This window comes from Ochotona princeps, chromosome 23 (genome assembly GCF_030435755.1).
Source record: "Ochotona princeps isolate mOchPri1 chromosome 23, mOchPri1.hap1, whole genome shotgun sequence".
Classification (NCBI taxonomy): Eukaryota; Metazoa; Chordata; class Mammalia; order Lagomorpha; family Ochotonidae; genus Ochotona; species Ochotona princeps.
The window spans coordinates 36,220,241-36,241,625 of NC_080854.1; the positions used below are offsets into that span (position 1 = coordinate 36,220,241).

A 21,385-nucleotide genomic window follows, 5' to 3' on the forward strand; every position below is an offset into this window, starting at 1 on the left:
AAATTGAGTATTCTTTTTTTTTCTTTTTGAGATGTTTTCTATGATCAATTCCACATTTAGTACAGGGAAGAGAAAATGAGTAATGAAAAAAAACCCATATTTCTTAGTTAACACTAAATAATATCATTTCAAATCCATTTCAAAATGCTTAGCTAGATAAGAAACCACAGTCACTCTCTTGGTACAAATGTTCACCCAGGAGATAGTCATGTAACGAAAGCCATTATGAGATTCCGTCTAGAGGGAAGAGCTCATTGCCATTCACAACTTCTTAACATTAGTCTCAATACTTAGTTTCAGAAGTACTATTTCCATTAGTTTACAGTCCTATTCTAAAGGATAGCTATAAGTTGGGGCACAGTAAGGACTGTGGCTGCTCAGTGCTGTTCAAAGCCAACATGCCTGGCAGCCTTGGAAAGGCACAGTCGACATGTACACATTCTCAGTCTCCTATGGCTTCCCACATTTCTACTTTGTATACTCATTTGTCTCGTCATCTGATATAAATAAGTTCCTCACATTTGAAAAGACAATCAAGATGAATGCATTTTCATCATCAAGATAACTCTTTAAAAAAGTTCCTTATATTCATTGAATCTGTTGTGGAGATGGGCTTGTGTCTTTTCTTCACTGTAATTTTTCCATTCTCTATCAGTGTCTCATGACAGTCACCATGGCCATAAGATCTCTAGTAACCTCTTGAAGGAAGTTACACATTACACCTGCTCCCGAATCATGAAAACAATAGTCTAAGAAATGTATGGCTATTCTGCAACACCCTCGGGACCCAAAATTATTATCACATTTGTATATAATCCAAACTTCGTGTAGAAGGGGTATAAAATAATTATGACAGTGTTTCTTCAACTCTGTTTAATGCTGCCTAGGGTTAGAAGAAAATACTAACATTATAGGCCTAGGAGCCTTCCACTGCCATCCCCTCCGCCATGTCCAGAGTGCCAGAATCTGGGCGGCTTGAGTGTTTTTTAAAATGTGAAGTGTTAACTGAATACAGAATCTAGAACTTGTTAATAAGATATACAGATCCTACGTTCCTATTTACATGTCACCTTCCTTAGAAAAATTTTATCTTAAAAACCAACTATCATCAAATTAAAGCTCAAATTATCCAACTTGTAAACTCAGGGAGATAAATCTGCAAAAGGGCATGAGGACATCAATAAGTTGATTGCCCAATGCTTGACTGATGTCATGTGGTACTGCTTTTACTTCCTGACGGACTGGGTTTTCCTTAGCTTCTAGCAAGCAGCATCTCATCTACAGCGTTCAAACAGCATGACTCCAAGTTCTGGGTGAGGAAAATGTGCTTCTTTCACACTTACTGAAAACTCTGGATGTCAATCTTTTATTTCTTGAAAGTAAAGAAAGTCATATTTGAATACACTTTTTAAGAACTTATTAGAGTTACTCATACAGTATGTAAGTTAGGAACACACAAGTGCAAATGTACACATGCATACATACACACATATATACACACATAGATACACACACATACATACACACATACACACACATACACACACACATACACACATACATACACACATACATACACACACATACACATACACATATACACATACACACACACATACATACACACATACACACACATACACACATACACACATACATACACACATACACACATACATACACACATACACACATACACACATACATACACACACATACACACACATATATACATACACACATACATACACACATACACACATACATACACATACACACATACACATACACACATACATACACACATACACATATACACACACATACATACACACATACATACACACATACATACACACATATGTCGCAAACGACACAAGGCCAATGAACTCTATAGATGCACGCATTCCTTCACAGATCAGCTTTTAGAATTCTGTGTTTATGAAAGTAGTTGTGAATTGGGAAAGAATAAAAAGGAAATATTTCACTGGAAGAATGTGTACAAACACAAGTGACATGGAGACAGTGGGTTGATCTGTGGGTTGATCTTGAGGAGGGAGAAAAGGAAATCCCTGAGCCTAAGGGACTGTATCATGAAAAATAAAGAATAAAAAGTTTTAAAGAGCATCAACATGTTGGTACTTCCATACCAGCTGCAGAACTATACTACTGCTCTGATTTATGAGACTAGTTGGGGAGAATCAAAGATGGCTTAACAGAAAAATAAATTTAAGAAGAATTTTAGCCACACTCATTTTTGAACTATTTAGTGAACTCTGAATAATGCATACAAATAGCTTACTAAAAACAGCTCTTTTATTTATTGACAAATAAAAATGTATCTAAGAATGTTCCTGGATAATGGAAGCTAGAAACATAGTAAGAGTGAGATTTCTAAAGCCAAACCTGGGGCTCCATCTTCCCAGTGCAGGACTCAGAGGGACAGCTTGACTTGTGGTGTATGCACAGCCTAGGCTCACGCCTCCCCAGCCATGAGCACTGACCCGATGTTTGAGAACATGACTGTGTTCCAACCAACTCGTGACCTCATCTCCCTTGTTGCAGAGGAAGTTGGGCTGGGCTTACGGCTTCTCTACCAGAGCAGTAATTGGCAGCCTTAATTCATCTTACCGCGTCCTTAGGACTCAGGACATCATGCTCTTCTCAAAGACTTAATCATCTCTACAGATCCTCTGAGGTGGCCTTGGTTGCCACTAATGACTCCAGCAAAACTCAACTCTGCAATGTGATTTTGATATTGGAATAGGAAAGGTCTGGGGAGGGTGATGAGGTCAAACAAAACGCTGGGGATTTGGGATGCAGCAAAGGCAAAGGGGAAGAGGTGAAAGAAGAGGAGGGAATGTGTGTCCGTCTTCTCTTCACGGTATCTTGACAGTTTTCCAGATTCAGCTGGTTTGTGGCCTAGAGAAAGTCATCCTTGGTTGACACAACAAGGGATTCCCTGCCACCTTATAATAAATAGGATTTTGCCAGGCTGAAATTCTGAGTCAAGGTGAGAGACACACGTACACTCATTCAGGCCCTTCTCCAAAGTATCCTGGAATATGGAATGCAATTTCTTACAGAAAAATGACACCAAGAGACATGGTTATTTTCCAATGGTCATAAACCAAGTGTGTGTGTGAGACTCCAAAGTAAGCCCTCATGCCAAGCGTGGCTGGACTCGGAGATGGGTCCTCCAAGGAAGTGACTAAGGTTAACTGAGATGCAGCGGGGCCCCAGCCTGACAGGAGTGTCTCTGTAAGGTGTGTGTGCACGGGTACGTTTCCTGACGAACACATGCTGCTGTTACTCATCTTTTAAACAAATGCTCACTAAATAAGTGAATAAATGAGAATTGATGTCAATAGCAGAAATCATTTGAACAGGACACCAAGCCTGGCATCCAAACTTAATCATCAGGTGGAAATTCAGAGATCATAAAACCACATGAAAGAATAAGAGGAGTTAATGAGTAGGGCAGAACAAAATGTGATTGTGGCTAATTAAAGATATATGCACGGAAGCCTCCACTGAAAACACTTCACAGTTCCCTTGCTTCCTGAAATGTGCTGAAAAATTATAAGCAGTGAAATCAACATAAAATATTACTTTTGAGTACACCAAAACACAAAGGTGCTAACAATGTATTTGAATACCAAATGACACAAAGCATATTAAAAAAAACCCCAAAATAAGCAAAACTAAAAAAAACACCAAAACCCAAAACAAAACAAAAATAAGCTCAGCCATCAATGATTAGATTAGTAATTTCTTCAGTAAGAATGTTCTAGAAGGTGGGTAGAAAATCAGCTCAACAATGCAGGAATCCTACAGGAACATAGTTGAGGCTGACTTCAGTATGTTTCAATATCCTGACAAGGAACACACTCTCCTCTTTCTTCTGATGGTGTGTTTTATTCTAGAGGACACCCAGTGTTGGCTGCTATTTCCGCTGGCTGCAGAAATGGATTCTTCCACCTACTTTCCATGGATTGAGAGCCTCACTGGCATTTGTGGCAGGTAGACCCCAGGTCATCTGCTCCTCCGTGACATGTTGAAGCACAGCATTTGTCCAGGAACAGTCTGCGTGGGAGTACCCCAGCACAACTGGAAGACCTCGTCCACTCAGTAACCGACCCTCAATGTCAGCACAGCTGAATTCCAACTCTTGTTCACCTGAGATGCTTGATTGCACAGATAAACCTGCACTCACACACGCCCCACAAATCTGTGCATAACTCACTCACATGATGCTTTCAGAAGCCTTTTTACTCTCCTAACATGGATACCTATATACTATATGGAGCCATCTACAATGAGGACATATTGTGCAAATCCATGAACTCAGTGAGTAATTAAATGTTAGGAAAGCGTTCTAGGGAAAACATTACTTATTGTTTTGGGGAATCAACTTTCATGATAAAAAATAAATTGGTCTCTATTACGAATGGAACTTTTTTTGGAAGGCTCCTTTACATACTGATGTTCACCATGGCTTAACGCAACATTTGCTGAGTGTGTCACAGGCACCAGGCACCACACTGAGTTATCTGTCTTCCTCTGTCCATGAATTCAGCCATCAGGCATGAACCCATGAACCGAAGGAGGATGTGAAGGCCAAAGAATGCCATCACCCTGTGCATGTGATAGCACATCCTTCCTCCAACTATTTTCACATTGCCTCTCTTGGATGATTTAAAACTGTGTCAACTCTGGCCTTCACAGGTTGAGTAATATTGTGCCCCCACAAGGACCAGTCTCCCTCTCATTGGAGACTAAGAATTCAAATTCTAATGCTTTCCTGGAAGTTGGCACCAAGGCCTCCCAGTGTTCTCACTCTGTAAGGACATCCACACTATCTTACTGGGTGGTGCCACACAATATTCCCTGAAAGTGTTTCCATACAGAACTCCTGTCACCTTTTAAAAATATGACTGCTGAGCACATTATAATTCAGGTTTTTTCTGCTATGATTATATCTCATATTACTTATCAGTGATTGACTTGGAATAGTTTCTAGGCAGGGAATAATTTAAAAACAGATTAAACAAATATTACTATCAAAAGCTATTATGTGTGATAATTAGGTTTAAATCAACGAATTGTCTCAGAAAATTTGGCTTTGTCATGCTAAATGTTGCAAAGTCAGTGGTTAATTACTTTGGGAAAATCTAATATTATTTTTAGGTGACAGAGTTTGAAATGAGATAATTTACAAGGAACAAATACTCACTTCTGTGCATTAATTCCATCAATTGCTTGAATCATCCTTTCATTCAATTCTTCTTCAAATCTTTTCTTTTGTGACTTGGTTCTACATAATAAAAGAAAGAAATGTGGGTAAGACTATTACTACTAAAACAAACACCAGCCTTTGTTTCTAGGATGCCAACACCTCTGTTTAATTCTGTTAAACAGAGTTGAATTGACACCCGCCTCCCTGAATAAGCTGCCTGGAGCCTTCAGTGCAGTGTAGACAGTACCTTCCCATCTCAGTGTTATTTCACATCCGCCTCCCTGAATAAGCTGCCTGGAGCCTTCAGTGCAGTGTAGACAGTACCTTCCCATCTCAGTGTTACATTTACTAGGCATCAACAAGCAACAGGCAAAGATAAGTACTCAGTGTTTGAGATAAAAGAGCCCTCTTTTCTAAGAGATGCATTAGCCTTTGACTTGTTGCCTTCCTAAAATGCTTATTTCATGACAGAACATATTGGCTCTGGAAATTCCCCTGTAAAAATTCCATGGTTGACAAACACTCGTTCTTTTTTTCATGTTTTCCCTTGGTTAGTTTTCAAGGGTTTACAGACCCTACAGTCTTAATGCGAGGCAGATCAATGCTTACTTGATGGATTTAAGTGTGCCTGAGTTTTCAAGAGCAGTATGTTGTAAAGAACCCATATTTGTAGAAAGCCTAATCTGGTCTCAGAAGCAAACTTTAGCTATAATATCAGATGCTTTCCAGGCAAATTTTGCTAAATAAAAAAAAAAAAGGAGTTCCCCAATGTTCATTGGACAGTCAACAGGAGAAAAAGCAACAGGAAAAAAAATAGTACCTATTTTTAGGAGCCAAATATCTATTGCAAAGATTGAAAGCATCCTCTGGTTGTCGTTGGCTGACCTGAGCCAGCAGGGGACTCTGCCTTGGTATGGTCAACAATTTCATGGCTTGCAGTGGGTTAAACTGCTAACTGAACAGACCTTCTCATCTACAGCATACATCACATTGATCTGAGTTCAGAACTGACTCTAGACACACATGCACAGTTCAATGTGTAATGTCATACTGACATCTAATTAAACTTCACAGAGTTATCAATGAGATAGCTGGGCTTCTCAATTCCATCATCCTCCATTTGTAGAATTATGCCTTGAGGTGCTGCCTTCCTCAAATAGGATGATGGCAGTCTTGGTTCAAAAAACAGAATAATATTTAGTAATCCATGTACAGATAGCAAGCTGAATTCAGACATCTCAGCACATCAAATTCCAATCTGACTGATGAAGGCAAGTTAATATTTATCCTTAAGAAAACAAGGGTCCCTGGTAATTATCTAACCTTGTCTGCACTCTGCACACTTGTTAAAAACTTTATTTTTATTTGAAAGGCAGAATCAGAGAGAGAGAGAAGCAGAGAAGAGAAGGAGAGATGGGGAAAGAGAGAGAGAGAGAGAGAGAGATCCTACATCTGCTGGTTCATGCTTCAAATGGCTGCAACGCCTGGAACTGGGCTGGTCCAAAGCCAGGAGCTTCTTCTAGGTCCCCACAAGGCTCCAGTGGCTGCAAGCACTTTGGCCATCCTCTACTAGCTTTCCTAGGAAATGTGCAGATTGGAAGTGGAACAGTCAGGACTTGAACTGGTTCTCACATGGGATGCTGGCACTGCAGACAGAGGCAAAACCTGCCACAGCACCACGACCGCTTTACATACTTTATTTGCAATTTTACAGGTGAAGGTTATGAGTGGTGTATGACCTCAAATTCTTCATTTTAGTTTTACTAGTTTTACCAGTTTAGACTTGTACCTCTTGACTTTAATTTTTGGCTCTCTGTTTAAACACATTTATTTTTAAGATAGGTTTAATTTTTTTTTTAATCTGAAAAGAAAAGTGAATGAGTGAGAGAGATTGAGATATTTTGTGCATTGGTTCACTCTCCGAACAGTGGCAACAGATGGGGTTGGGCCAGGCTGAAGCCAGGAGCTGCATTTGGTTCTCTCACATTTGTGGCAAAAGCCCAAGCATTTGGTCATCTTACTGCTTACCAGGTATATTAGCTGGATCTTAATGGATCATCTGGGATTCCAACTGGCACTCATAGGGGATTCTAGGGTTGCAGGTGGCAGCTAAACTCAATGTGTCACAATGCCAGCTAGCTTCCTCTCCTCTCCTTTCTTCTCTCCTCTTCTTTTCCTTTCTTTTTCATTCTCTTCCTTCCTTCTTTCTCTCCTCCTTTCTTTCATTCTTTCTCTTTTCCCCACTCCCTTCCTTTTTCTTTCTAGATTTATTTATTTCCATTGCAAAGTCAGATTTACAGAGAGGAGAGACAAACAGATCTTTCATCTGCTGGTTCACTCCCCAAGTGGCTGCAATGGCTGGAGTTGAGCCATTGCAAAGCCAGGAGCCTCTTTTAGCTCTCCCACATGGGTGCAGGGCTTCAAGGCTTTGGGCCATCCTGGATTGCTTTCCCAGGCAACAAGCAGGGAGCTGGATGGGAAGTGGAGCAGCTGGGACACTAACTGGCGTCCATGTGGGACCCCAGCACATGCAAGGTGAGGACTTTAACCACTACACCACCACGTCACCCACTCTTTTTTTTCTCTTCTCTTTTCTCCTTTTCTTTCCTTCCTTGGTCTTTTTTTTAAGCCTCTCAAATTCTAACAAGAAATAGGACACCTTGAGAATAACTTGGAAAGTTATCATTTAATATCATATCCAGGCTAGTAATAGTGCAGGCTTTAAGCATCTGTTCAGTATTAACAGGTAATGCCTCCACAGAGCCTAATGCCAGACAAGGCGCAGATGGAAAGGCATTTGGTGCATATTATGAATGACCTAAATTCTAATTATCTGGACAACAGCTCTTGCCCTGTAAGTTTTCTTTTCCCTGGAATTTTAACTGGGGCTCTGAAGGTAGTAAAGCACTTTAGGGTTGGCAATCCACCAAGCAGCACTCTGCCCACCTGACACTCAGCATGAATCATTTTCTTTTCCTTAGGACAGCTATCATACTGTTCCTACAACCACCAGTCTTTTTCTTTCTTCCAAGATCCTTCCTGAGACCAATGCCTCCGTCGTGCCTGCACTATTAGTCTGCAGAGGCGTGGGAAAGGTGACAGGACCAGCCTGCAATCTCAGAGAGAAATCTGAGTCCATGTACAAAGCTAGGAGGTATGAGGGAAGCTTGGATGAATCTGATTCAAAGGCATCAGATCTGAAAGACTTAAAACATCAACAGCCACAGCAGACAGAAGAATGAACAAGGAAAGTATCATATTCTTGGAGCTGTCTCTCCTTAATATTGTCTATATCACTTAAAAATAATCCTTAAGGGTCCAGGACAATGGTCCAGTGGCCAAATCCTCACCTTGCATCCTCTGGCATCCTATACGGGTGCCGGTTTATGTCACAGCAGCTCCATTTCCCATCCAGCTACCCGGTTGTGGCCTGGGAAAGCAACAGAGGATGGCTCCAAGCCTTGGGACCCTGCACCCACATGGGAGACCTGCAGGATGTACCTGGCTCCTGGCTTCACATTGGCTCAGCTCTGGCCATTGTGGCTCCTTGGGGAGTAAACCATCAGACAGAAGATCTTTCCCTCTGCATTTCCTTTCTTCTACAGTTCTGCAGTTCTGCCTTTCCAATAAAAATAAATCTAATAAATAAATCAATAAAAATAAATAAATAAATAAATAAAATCTATAAAAATAAAAAAAATGATACTTAAAATATCTAAGAGTCAAATGATCTGTCCCACATGAGGACCATAGGTGTTTATGTCAATGCTAAAATTTCAAACTTGGCATAAAATACAAATTAAACTTCAGTACAACAAATGAAGCCATGTGGAAGAATTTTGTAGATCTTTGCCATGTTTTTTGTCATTAAGAATGTTAGTGTTTATGTTTTACTTGGACACAATGCCTTCTCTCTAAGGAAACATGGTGGACATTATATTTTTTGTTTCTATAAAACTGTCTATACCTCCAATAAAAAGATGTCTCTATGGAGAAAAAAGTGCTGCTTTAACTTTTGGGTTGCTGTCTTCCATGAATTACCCCAATATCCTAATATCAGTGTGATTAGTTCCTAAACCAATGTTAAAGGTACATCCTGTGCCCTGCAGAGGAACTTGAGGAAAAGGGGCCTGTCCAGTGGATGGCGGCCGGGGCTCTCACACGCATTGGCAGGAAGCCTTTTTCTTTTCTATGTGTTTTCCCACAAAAAGGCTGGATTTCGCATGATTTATCTTTAGGATTCAACACAAAACTGTAATTTTAAGCAATGTAACCTATCCAGGGCCAACTCATTTTGTTTGCTACACATTAATCTTAAGAAAAGTCATTTTAGGAGCACAATTTAACATGCTAAAGTGGCTAGCAGGTGGTTTTTTCCCTTTTTTCTCTCATAATTCTAATAACAAGGCACTAACAATCCTATTTTTAGAAGCTGAAAGCAATTTAATGGAGCTTTTTCACAAGTCGCTGCTCTTTTTGAAGTAGCCATTGAAACAGCTATAATTGATGATAATTACTTTCAGAAGCAGATGAAAAGCAGTAAGTTTCGTAATAATTAGATAGCCAAAAATATACCATACCTTAAGGTGCGATTCTGAAAATTATGCTGACCCATTGGTACATCCTATATTAAAAAAGAAGTCCATTAGTTGCCAAAATTATTTCATGAATAATGTTTTAAGCAATAATGATATAACACATTTTTTTCATCATGGAAAGTATCATTCAGCTAACAAGCAATTATTCTTGTTAAGAAAGAACATAATTAGAAATGAAAATCCAGATTAAAAACTGTTTAGGAAGAGAATGCTGGTGTAACTATAAACTTTTGCTACTGGAGGTCTCAGGCTTGTTGTCCAATTTTAAGATTGTGCATCCTTCTGTCTGAAGGTTTGAGCTGAAGCAACAGCCGCACAGGCCTACTCAGCAGCAGTGACCTGAGACCACGTGAGAACACACTGCGGTCCTGATGCTTGCTCACAATGCCTCACAGCACCAACAGGACCACAGAGCCACAGCCACCCTTAGCACAGGAGTCACGCGGCATTGGCTGAGTGTGTCAAACCACAAACCACGGGACAAAAGGAAGAAATCAATCTGAGTGCTGGTAGGGAAATGCAAGAGAGACACTATTTCGCTTTTATCAGTGTAGAAGCTGCTGCCAAGTATTAGGAAGAGACACAGAAAACAGGATCCAGTGTTATAATTGTGATGGAAATGAAAATATCAGGTAGAACCAAACAGCTCCAAAAACCTTCCATTTGCTGCTTTGATCTCCAAAGTCAGATTGGGAAATTTATTTAGCCTAGGGAAAGTTAAGGCATTTAAAAAAAAAGTAATTGAACTCCAGGTTTCATTATGTAAGGTAAGATAATGCATTATTCAACAGCTCCATCAATGTTGAATGAAGACTCTATGGAGCTCTGCCTAGGGGATTAGATAAAAGACATAACTTCTGGCAATGACAATTGCTGGACACTGGAATGTATCAGTAACAATTACAATGGGGCTTTCTGAAAGGGAGCAAAAGACATGGCTAAATAAAAGCATAGGCTTAATGTGCTAACCAAAGCCTGTGGGATTTCTTCAGGTATCCCACATGTGGTTGCGAAGGCAGTACAAGCCTGGGCTCTGAAACTGACAGGTAAAACGGCACATCTGAGAAAACAGAGTTCATGCAGGCAGTCTTCTGATTTCCACAAATAATCTCCTGAAGCACGAAGCACCTCCAACTTTCCCTAGAATGAGGCACTTATCCCAGCACACAGCAAGAGATTAAAGTCAGAATAAAGTTATTGCTGTGATCTCTTGCTGAGACAATAAGGAACATAGACACTTCTAAGTCTTGGGACAACCAAGACCAGTAAGGAATTACCACAGCAACACATCTCATGAAGTAGATCCGCACCCCGCTCCTGCCAAGTATATTAGTAACACCAAAGAAAATCACATTCAAGTATTTACATAGAATACATACTACTTCAAAACCAACCACACAAACAGTTCCTGGGGTTATAATAAATCCCAATGAAAGGTGTGGTTAGCAGACATGAATACTAACAATAACAACTATGAATCCAGTCTCACCATAGCATAAGATCACTGACTTTCACTGACCACTGGATGGTAGAGTCAAGGATGTGTCTGTCCATGAAGTGTGAATGCTGGAGAGCGCCAAGTGCTCCAGTTCCCTCTCCTTGGATTGCTTTCTCCTTTCATCCAGTTTCACACATTCAAATATCACCCAAGACCTGATGAGCCTTACACTCCTGTGTTCAACTTGGGTCTCTCCTCTGTCTACTTCCTGTCTCCCTCGGACATCTGAAGGGCACAGTGACTTGAAGATGCCCATTGGCACTTCCTCATCTTGGAGAAGGGCTTGGGGTGCCATTGTAAGAACCTGTGGGACAGGTGGTATCAGGAGACTTCACCTGACAACCTGGCTTGCATGTTCTCTTAGGTCAGTGAGAACTGTGGAACATTATGTTCTGTTTTTCATTACAGCTGCATGTCTAACACAGTTAATACCATTGTGCATCAAGCCCTAGTTAACTTAAAATTGTAGTGCTGAGATTTAGTGCTTAACCCTGTTTTTCACTTCTCCCGTTGATCTCCCTCTCTGTTGTTACCATAACGAACGCCCTTCAGTATAGTGTGGTATGCTGGACTCTGGGGGGGTACATAAGCAATCAGAGTGCATGTTGCTGTTGACAACTGAGTGCCTAGGCTATGAAGAAATGGTCATGACCTGCTCAAACTCCAGGGACATCATGCCTGTATTTGCCTTCCTACTCATAATCTCAGGGATTCTACTTGAGTATAGAAATAGCAAAATCTCAATTTAAAACAGTTCATTTTTTGTTATTATTATCAATTGTAGAGAACATTGCTTTGGGGTATATTAGACTGTAAAAACCCTTTCAGGTTATAGTGCATTCAGTAAACTTGGACTTGGAGCCAGGTTCCAAGAGAAAGAAGGTGGTACATACACTTCCTCCACTGCTAGCAAGTAAGTTATCTTGGCTGGGGGGTGGCCAGGTTTTGGTTTGGGGAATCATGCTTGGGGTGGGCGTACCATGGTGCTGATCTTCCCATTCTCTGTGGTCATGCTGTCTCTGTGGTGCAGGTGTGCAAAGGGTTTGGCTGCCCCCCAAGATTCCAGGTACCGGGTCATGCGGACAGATGCCCTCATCTTTGCTCCATCGAGGGTGTGGCGAGGCCTGAAGAGATGAGGACTCCGCCGCTCTCCCTGGGGGAAGAAACATGGTATCACACACAGCTGGAATACTACAGCTCCCAACCTGGCCCCCCTGGTCCAGTGGCACTTGGTCAAGTCCATTTCTCTTCCTCTCTGGCTGCTATCCTGCTGACTGCAATGTGCATGAGGAATACGTTACTTCTACAGAGTGCTTTCATTTCCAATCAATTTTACCTGTAACTGAAACTTGGGGAAACATAACAATAATATTAATGTGCAGTTTCGTAAAGAAAATTCTTAAACAGAATATGCCACTCTGTCTTTACTATTCCCAATGCTGTCCTTTTCTGAAGTGACAGCTAGACCAGGATGACCCTCCTGCCAACCAGCCTTGCAGGCCGTGTTTGGGTGTCCCTGGCCAGAAGACAGCGTGCCTTGCACTACTTTCTACCACATCCACTCTTGCTGTTTACTACACAGCGATTTCCAGATCCATGGTCAAGCTAGGTGGGAATTTGCCTAAAGAAGTGAAACTGGTTTGGGACCACTGTGTGAGTGAACTGCGTGAACGTCACCTTGCTCTGTGAGATTGGATTCTGCACTTCAGATATCTTTCTTGCTGATATCTGTACCATTTAGCAGCTGTGTGATCAAATCTATTTGAAAGGACTTTGAGACGAGGTAAAGAACTGAGGGCTCTAAGCCACTTGATTTGGTCCTAACTTATGATTCAAACAGGATAAGAGATGGTGTCACACTGTCTTCCTAGGTTACACAGCCTTCCAGCCGAGGGAAGTGTTTACTGTATTGTAGTACATGTATCTATGTCTACTCATTTTCTTACAAATGAAAATGTGGAGTTTATTAGCTAGTCTTGAAAATATTCCCTGTTTCACCTTTTTAAAATTTTCCATCCCATTTCTTTTTGTCGGATTTTTAATATTTTCTCTGTATTATAATTTCCTCTGTGAGCACTGAGAATCTTTCAGAAGCAGCAGCAACTATTGGATACACTACTGTGGACTAACATGTGTACTGATCAGCACTGAATAACACATACATAGACAATCCTATGTGTAGCACGGACCAGCATACACACTGAATGGCATACACACTGATGGATACTAGTGAACATGTACACAGATTAACACATACACCGAATTGACTAAAAATATGGACTGGTACATTGACTAACACATATACTGAGTGGCATCATTAACAGGCATACTAACATGTACACTGACATTAACACGTACACATGTATACAACTAATGTACACTAATATTGACTCAAAGGTACACTAATAGCAACACATAGCAAGTAACAGTCGTTAACCAGTATACTAAACCAACCCAAACACATGCCAATCTGTTACTATTGAACATAGGTTAACACTGAGTCACAGATCTACTGACTAACATTAGGTAAGAAATGCAATGATCCAAAGCAGCAACCAACATCAAGCAATATATTTCATCCGTTCAATAAACAGTTGAGTTCATTACTACAAAATACATCCCTGTGTTCAGTCACCATTTGTACTTCAAGTCACTTCAGAGACATGCACTAGCAAGAGACACACACTGAATTTTGATTAAAAATACTTGCCTATATCAATAATTGGCCTCTCTCCTAGCTCTTAATGGCAAACATAGCAGGCTAATCATGATTATAATGATGTTACAAGGACTCTAACCTTTGGGTTGATCACGAAATAGGTTTTCACCAAGTGCTGTTTTAAATATGGGTCTCTGACGTCACCGTCTCCCTCCTCCACCTTGTAGGCTCCGTTCAGGTGCTCCAGGGTGACTGAGGAAATGTGGACACGTCTGGAAGTCCATTGAAAAGCCACAGTCAAGACACAAAAGGACAAGCTTGAAACAAGAGAGTCCCTTTGTTCGCAGCTTCAGAAATCACTTCTCCAAAAGAATATAAATCCACATGTTCTTGGGAAAATGGACAGCAATTAAAACTTGTATTTTATTGACCCCTGCTTTGCAAAATGTGCCTGCAGGTTGGGAGCATGGTTCTGCACTCACAGAAGCCAACATGTCAGGTGAGATGAATGACAGCAAGGAGAATTTAGGCACATGGAAGCTTCACTTAGGAGGATGACACGTATCTACAGCACTTGAGCAAACAGGCAGATATCTATAAAACATGGATTTTCTTTCTTGAAGGTTGTGTTTGTGCTTCTAGAAATAATAGCACTTGCATCAAGATTCTCTTGCCTGACTTCTAACCAAAGCTGCAGGCTACAGTGGCTCATTTAACAGTACTTGTTACCATATGGCATATCTCATATCTTATTGAAGCCAAAAGCATCTTAGACACAGATATCTATGTATAAGTTTATATACAAAAGTGTAATTTAACACCTGATGTCCAGTCTTTGACCACAGGTCAAAGGAAGGTGAAATCAGGAATGTTGAGAGTTTGTGTTGAATAATTTAGGAGGTCACTGGGCTTGAGCAACATAGTATCAAGAAGCAAGGAAGTCTTCAGAAACTGAGAAGTTGGCTATCAGCTTGTTGCCTCACTGCTGACAGAGTGAAGGGAGAAATTTCGTGTTTGTCCTTACCCAGGGACTCCGCCAGCCTCCATGTGATTGGCCAGAGTGACATCATGTGACCACACATCGTACTGCCATTTCTGCAGACCAATAACGCCACACAGCACATTCCCGGAATGCACTCCCACACGCATGTTGATGTCAACTCCAGTGGCGTCCCTCACTTTCCTAAAGAAAAGAGAAGTGGTGTCACATTCTAGTAACATCCTCTTCCTCCCTTAACACTGGCTAACTGCCATATTTTATTACTTATGAATTCTCAGATTGTAGGAAAACTTGCCATGAATTCCTCTTGTGAATTCTCTTTGGGCCAGAAGGAGGGCTTGTCTTTGCTCCCTGCTGCTGGCAGAAGCTAACTTTTGACAACAAATGGCATGGACGTTCTGCATGCAAGGCAGCAGTCAGGCAAATGCTGAAGCCCTCAGAGGCAGGTGCTGTTCTTAAAACAGTAAGTTCAGGTCCTGTAGGTCATGAAAGAGGGACCTCGGCAAGCCAGAGAAGGGGAGAGATGAGCAAGTGCCCAATGGCTGAGGATGCAAAGCTATAGAGCTGATACCACTAGACAAGGTCCAAGCCTGGCAATGCCAGAGCCTCAGGCAGCACACACTCCTAAGATAACTGGCCACTTGTTCTGCTCTCTTCCTCCTTCTGGCCATGTGATGGTCCACCTGAGGACTCCCTGGCTGGGATGGTGATTAGTCAGGAGTCAACTTAATCACTATTAAATGTGGCTCCCCAAATGAATAAAAGCTGCTGGGACATGAAGAGATGGTTCCTCTGGCTGCACTCCCTCCCAAACACTTCTCTCGGCCTGTTATCATCAAGCTCCTACCCCTTTTCAAGTCCATATTCGCCACGCACTGGCTATGGCACTTGCTTCTTACAATAGACCACAAATTCCAAACTGTGGCTTGCACAGACACATGGGGCTGGACCATGGTGACGGTAAAGCATTGTGACTTTTTCCCCCCACTTTCTCAGCAGCTAACACACATTGAACACCCACTGTGTGCTGTCACTTGTTCTACATTTTCCTACTAGAATCATGTGACATTTACTTGAAATGTGAGAAAATCATTGGTCATTGATGTCACCTGTGATTCTATTGCTTCATATGGCAAATGCCCTCAAAGAAAATATTTGCTAATATGACAACAATACAGCTTATTTATGAGTTTAATAATGACTTTAGCTTGAATAAAGATCAAAAAATCACAAGATTAAAGCTTTTGAATTGTGTAAATTATTTAAAAACAAAGGTGAAAATACTCATTAAAATCTTTAATAATACATAAGGCATCATAAAAAAGAAGTTAATTAAGATTATTTTAGTATGTTGTCAATTCACAAATGCAAATGAAGAACTCTAATGAAGGAAGGATGGAAAAACTAGATAATGATTTTTGTGTCTACCAGATAAATGCATTCATTAGTTAGAGGGCTCCCGTAGAAGTACATAGGGAGTCAGCTCCAGTTACATGGAGCATTGAGCCTCAGCACAGCCAAGCACACGACCATCAGCTGGGAACTGGAGTCAAGGGACTCTCAGCATCGCCCCATGGCGCAGGTGCACGGTGTGCTTCAGGAATGACACAGCCCTGAGAAGGTGCTGAAAAGAGAAAAGGAATCATGATGTAAAAATAAGTGCAGTCTATAAAAAGTATGCTTTATGGGTTTAAAAAATTAAAATCCCCTTATTTTGGTTCAAGAAACACAAACGCCTTCTTTTTCAAATTAGAACAAAGAATTTTTTGAGCTTACTGATGTGTCCTCTCCATCACTGTCTTTATTGGGAGAAGAATGAAACAACCTATATATTGATTATCTTGTCAGCTAAGCACAAGAATGCAAGACCCCTTAGTCAGTAAGGGGCAGGCCACTGGGCATTATCTAACTTGAACATGAGGTTTGAGAATAAGCGATTACTTGCGACCAATACTGCTGAGATTCTGACATACAGGATGTTGTTGCTGTGTCAACAGTGAAATGTGGCATAACCACACAACAGAAAATTACTCTGTCATGAAAAAGAATGGAGTGTTGATGTGCCACAACATAAACGAGCCCTGAAAATAGTACATAAATAAGGGAGATCAAAAGGTACAGCCATTGCGTGGCTTAGCTTACATGAACTACACAAACAAATTCACAGAAACAAAAAGTACAATAAAAGTGACCAAGAGTTGAAGAACAATACAAGCAGAGGTGCTGCTTCTTGGGCACAGAACTTGTGCCTCGTGCAATGAAGAGGTTCTCACACACAGTGCTGCTGGCCATACAGCATTCCCACACTGTCACTGAGCTACACACAAGAATGATTAAGAGGTGACATTCATTCTATGAACGTTGTGCCCCAATAAAAAATAAAACAAGAATGCTTCTGAGGAAGGGGTGACAGACCAGTGAACATACAAGAAGGATTCTCCACCCTAAAAGTTCTTCAACATTTTGGATTAGCATAGACACAACAGGGCCAGAAAATCGAGCATATCAAAGCAGAAATCAAGCTTCACTAAAAGGGTGGATTGCTTAAGCCAATGTTGTTGATACACATTTTTCTCTTCATGAAATTCAATCAGACTCATATTTGGAAAGGGAGGTCAAGAAAAATGCTCCATTCCAACAGAGCCCATTTCATCTCACATTTACAATCCACATCCAGCTGACTTTTGGGACAGGTCATAAATATAAGAATGTCTGTTTGTTCCTCTGATCGCACTCAGGTATATCTAGACCCATCTATCTAGATTTATGGGTAGTAACTCACCTGTGGGAAAAAAAATTGCAACAATATTTTTCATTTACCAGAGAAGATAAATTTATGGGAAGCAGTAAGCAGAACATGGTTATTTCCCACACAATGTACTTCCTGTAAGAAAAATGAGCCCTGCTGCCTGCTCAGCCCATCCTAGCCCAGGGGGTTCACGTCACTCCTCCTGCTCTGGATCAGCCCTACAGCAGCCCACACCCATGCCCTGTTGCCCTGGTGGACTCTGACTCATCAGGGAGACCCTAGCCTCACTGGCTGAGGGGAGGAGCTTCCGCGACTCTGCTGGGGACAGTGCTAGGAAAGCATCTTTAAAACTCTGAGTCACTTCTGTGTATAACTGACACACACAAAGGGTAAGGTAAGTGACAACTGCCTTGTTGCCTTCCCACTTGAAGGCCTATTTACAATTAATTCTGACACAATGAGTTAGGATAACAAGGACACAGTTTCAGTCCTGTTTAGACTAATGGGGCAAGGGGGAAGAGAAGGCAAAAACCACTGGACAGACACTGAAAAAAAACCAAATCAACTAAAATCTTCCAATCATGCAATCAGCACACGAAAGTTTTTTTTTTTTTTTTTTTTTTTTAATAATTTATGGGCCTGGTGGTGTGGCCTAGCGGCTAACGTCCTCACTTTGAATGTGCCTGGATCCCATATGGGCACCAGTTCTAATCCCGGCAGCTCCACTTCCAATCCAGCTCCCTGCTTGTGGCCTGGGAAAGCAGTCGAGGACAGTCTAATGCTTTGGGACCCTGCACCCATATGGAGGCCTGGAGGAAGTTCCTGGCTCCTGGCTTCAGATCAGTTCTGCTCTGGCCATTGCGCTCACTTACGGAGTGAATCATCGGACAGAAGATCTTCCTCTGCTTCTCCTCCTCTCTGTATATCTGACTTTCCAATAAAAATAAATAAATCTTTAAAAAATAATAACAATTTATGAGTGTTCTGGAAGCATTCTGCTTCTGAAAAATCACCTTATCCCTTTAAACTGCATCTATCAACAGTAGCCATATAATTCTGTGCAAGCAGATTTTTTTCTGGAATCACAATGAAAAACACCAATAGAGTTAATGCAAAAAACACACCACAGACACAATTTTAAAACTATATTAATAGAGTTGAGTACTTCTGGCCACATGAAATAATTTGGGTCATATTTTCATATTCGCCATAAACTGGTGGTTAAAAAAGTCCTGCAACATGCGAATAGTTCTATTTGGCAGAAATAGAAGAGATGCTTACAAGTGTATAATTTATACTTCAGTACAAAGATGTCCTTTAATATATAAAAAGCCACCTAATGAAGTAAACAAAACAACCTTCCCATAGATTTCCAACCCAGTTTTGTTGTAATCTAACACTAACAATACTGAACACTGGGCAAAGTTTCCTTTAGACTGTGTTATGCAATACCAATAAATGAGTATCTGAATATTTATATTTATATCCTTCTGTTAGTAGACAGAAATGACTGAAGGTGAGAGTTACAACTCCAAATTGTTAAGCAATTAAATCAAGAACCAGAAAAAGTAGGCGCACTTACTTAATAGCTTCACACATGTCCAGCCCCATTTTCACACAGTTCTTGGCATGGTTGGGCAGAGAGATGGGAAGTCCAGACACGCAGTAATAGCAGTCACCTAAAATTTTAATTCTCATGCATTCATTCTCCTGGGGAAAAAAATCACAGGAAAATCACATGCCTAATGCTTCAGGTTTACTGAGTATCATCCAGTACTCGCTCTACAGAGTGCAGGGCTGCAGGGCAGGGACAGCTGAGAATTATAAACCCAAAGCAATGCAGGAATAATAAAGGAAATGGGAAGAAATGAGAAAGAGGAGCGAATGTTCTAGAACGATCTACACTGAATATAAGCAGGAGAGGACAGGGGCTGGATCACTTTCCTGGATCTGAACAGTTTCCGGCATTGATGGGACACTCCACACAGAGCAGACTCTGAGGAACAGACCTGCACTTGAATTAGAGTCTCACATCACTCCCTGCTGTGCTTGGGCCTTCTTCTTTTATTGAAGCTGAAGCAGATCCTTCCTTGTAGACACGTAGCTCCAGATAAACAACTCCACAATGCAATAAACTCCCATTCAACACTGCCAAGTAATTTAAAACTTAATTCTGCTCTGAGGTTAAACTGTTTTGATGGAAAGTTTGACTTACTCATTATTTTTGGTTGGTTTGGCTTATTTATAATAGACTAGCTGTATTTATATGTACCAATCTCACATCTTTCCCTACCCTTTCCAAATCAGTTTGTAGTCTTCATTAAAACATAATAAAACAAAATGAAAGGTAAATCAAACATAGATATTTTCCCCTCTAACATAGGCTTATATATAAATTGAATAACACTGAAATAACAAAATGAGCACATCATCGTTTTCCTCTTCCTCCCCTTCTTCTTGGGCTTGTGTCAGGTCACGTGAAGGTTTTGCACACTTCCTTGCCTGTCAGATAAAGTATGGTGAGATGATACTCCCATGCCTGTGTAAGGCTGGTGAAAGTACATGACAATGACTTCAAGTTCCTTGGGTTGAGGTCATGTTCTTTACAAGGCATGCACTCAGTGGACTGGTTTATCTGCTTCCTAACTGTGCTTTGTACCTCCATGTAATTTAACTGTGAAGCAAATAGCAATGTTTCAAGCATGCAGTCATTTTGACTGATAGCAGATGGAGCACGTGAGCTTGGGCTAGATCCAGAAGTCACCTGGACAGTCCATTTTTTTCCAGGGAGGAAGTCACAGTGAGCATCTCCACTACGAGTAATGAATGCTGTCCTCTAGAACATGCTGCTGAAGTCAGTCACTGCCGTGAATGTGATGTGATTGGGCGATAGCAAGTTTGCAGATGTCGTGAGTAAAGAGGCAGTAAAACTGGAATGGGGTGCATGCTAGTCAAGAATGACTTCTGTCCATTAAGAAAGCAGAGCCTGGGACACTGAGATGGGCACACAGAGGAGCAAATGCCGTGAGGACACTCTAGTGCTGCCAGCTGCCAGACTGGGGGATATTTGTTCTCAACATGGCTAGTAGTCCAGCAAGATTTTTTGTAATTCAAACTTTCATTTCATTATTTACATTTCAAGTATTATTTTTCTATAAATGAGCTCCCATTAAAAAAGAAATCTCTTCCACTTAGTTTGGTAAAGGAAGGAATTCTGCAGAGTTATACTCCTGGTCCCTTAAAGCCCCAATGTGAGCTGTTATGGTCAGTTAGACATCACTTGGCAAAACATCTGGGATTTTCACCCAAGAACAGTTATACTAATATTTGGAAGCCAGATTTCTTACTAAGATGCTTGGTTGGAATGGTCTTTTTTGTTTAAAAAGGACCCAAGCCACATAGTGAACTAAATTTAGAACCAATTCTTTCATATACAAATTACAAAATTATTAGGCTTGATTAAGTATTTTTGTTGTTCTTGTTGGGAACAACCCAATTAGGCTTACTGGAAAGTACTGGGTGGGCAGTAAAGGGCTGAAAGGGAAGACAAAGCTTTCCATCAACATTCCCCCACAGCAACCTTGGCAATTCCAGTAAGTCATGACCAGCATGCTTTGTGATGACTTGTCATCACTTTCTCTG

At 40.9% G+C, this 21,385-nt stretch overlaps 1 protein-coding gene across 1 annotated transcript in view; it reads right to left on the reverse strand.

Annotated features, from left to right (window-relative positions):
• ADCY2 (adenylate cyclase 2) overlaps nt 1–21,385 on the reverse strand; it is a 319,427-nt gene that overhangs the window by 65,392 nt on the left and 232,650 nt on the right. The window contains exons 7-12 of the mRNA XM_058680233.1: nt 19,326–19,453; nt 15,019–15,177; nt 14,134–14,266; nt 12,315–12,488; nt 9,820–9,863; nt 5,237–5,317 (exon numbers count right to left, since the gene is read on the reverse strand). Of these exons, the coding sequence (XP_058536216.1) occupies nt 5,237–5,317; nt 9,820–9,863; nt 12,315–12,488; nt 14,134–14,266; nt 15,019–15,177; nt 19,326–19,453 (719 nt within the window). The remainder of the gene's footprint in view (nt 1–5,236; nt 5,318–9,819; nt 9,864–12,314; nt 12,489–14,133; nt 14,267–15,018; nt 15,178–19,325; nt 19,454–21,385) is intronic.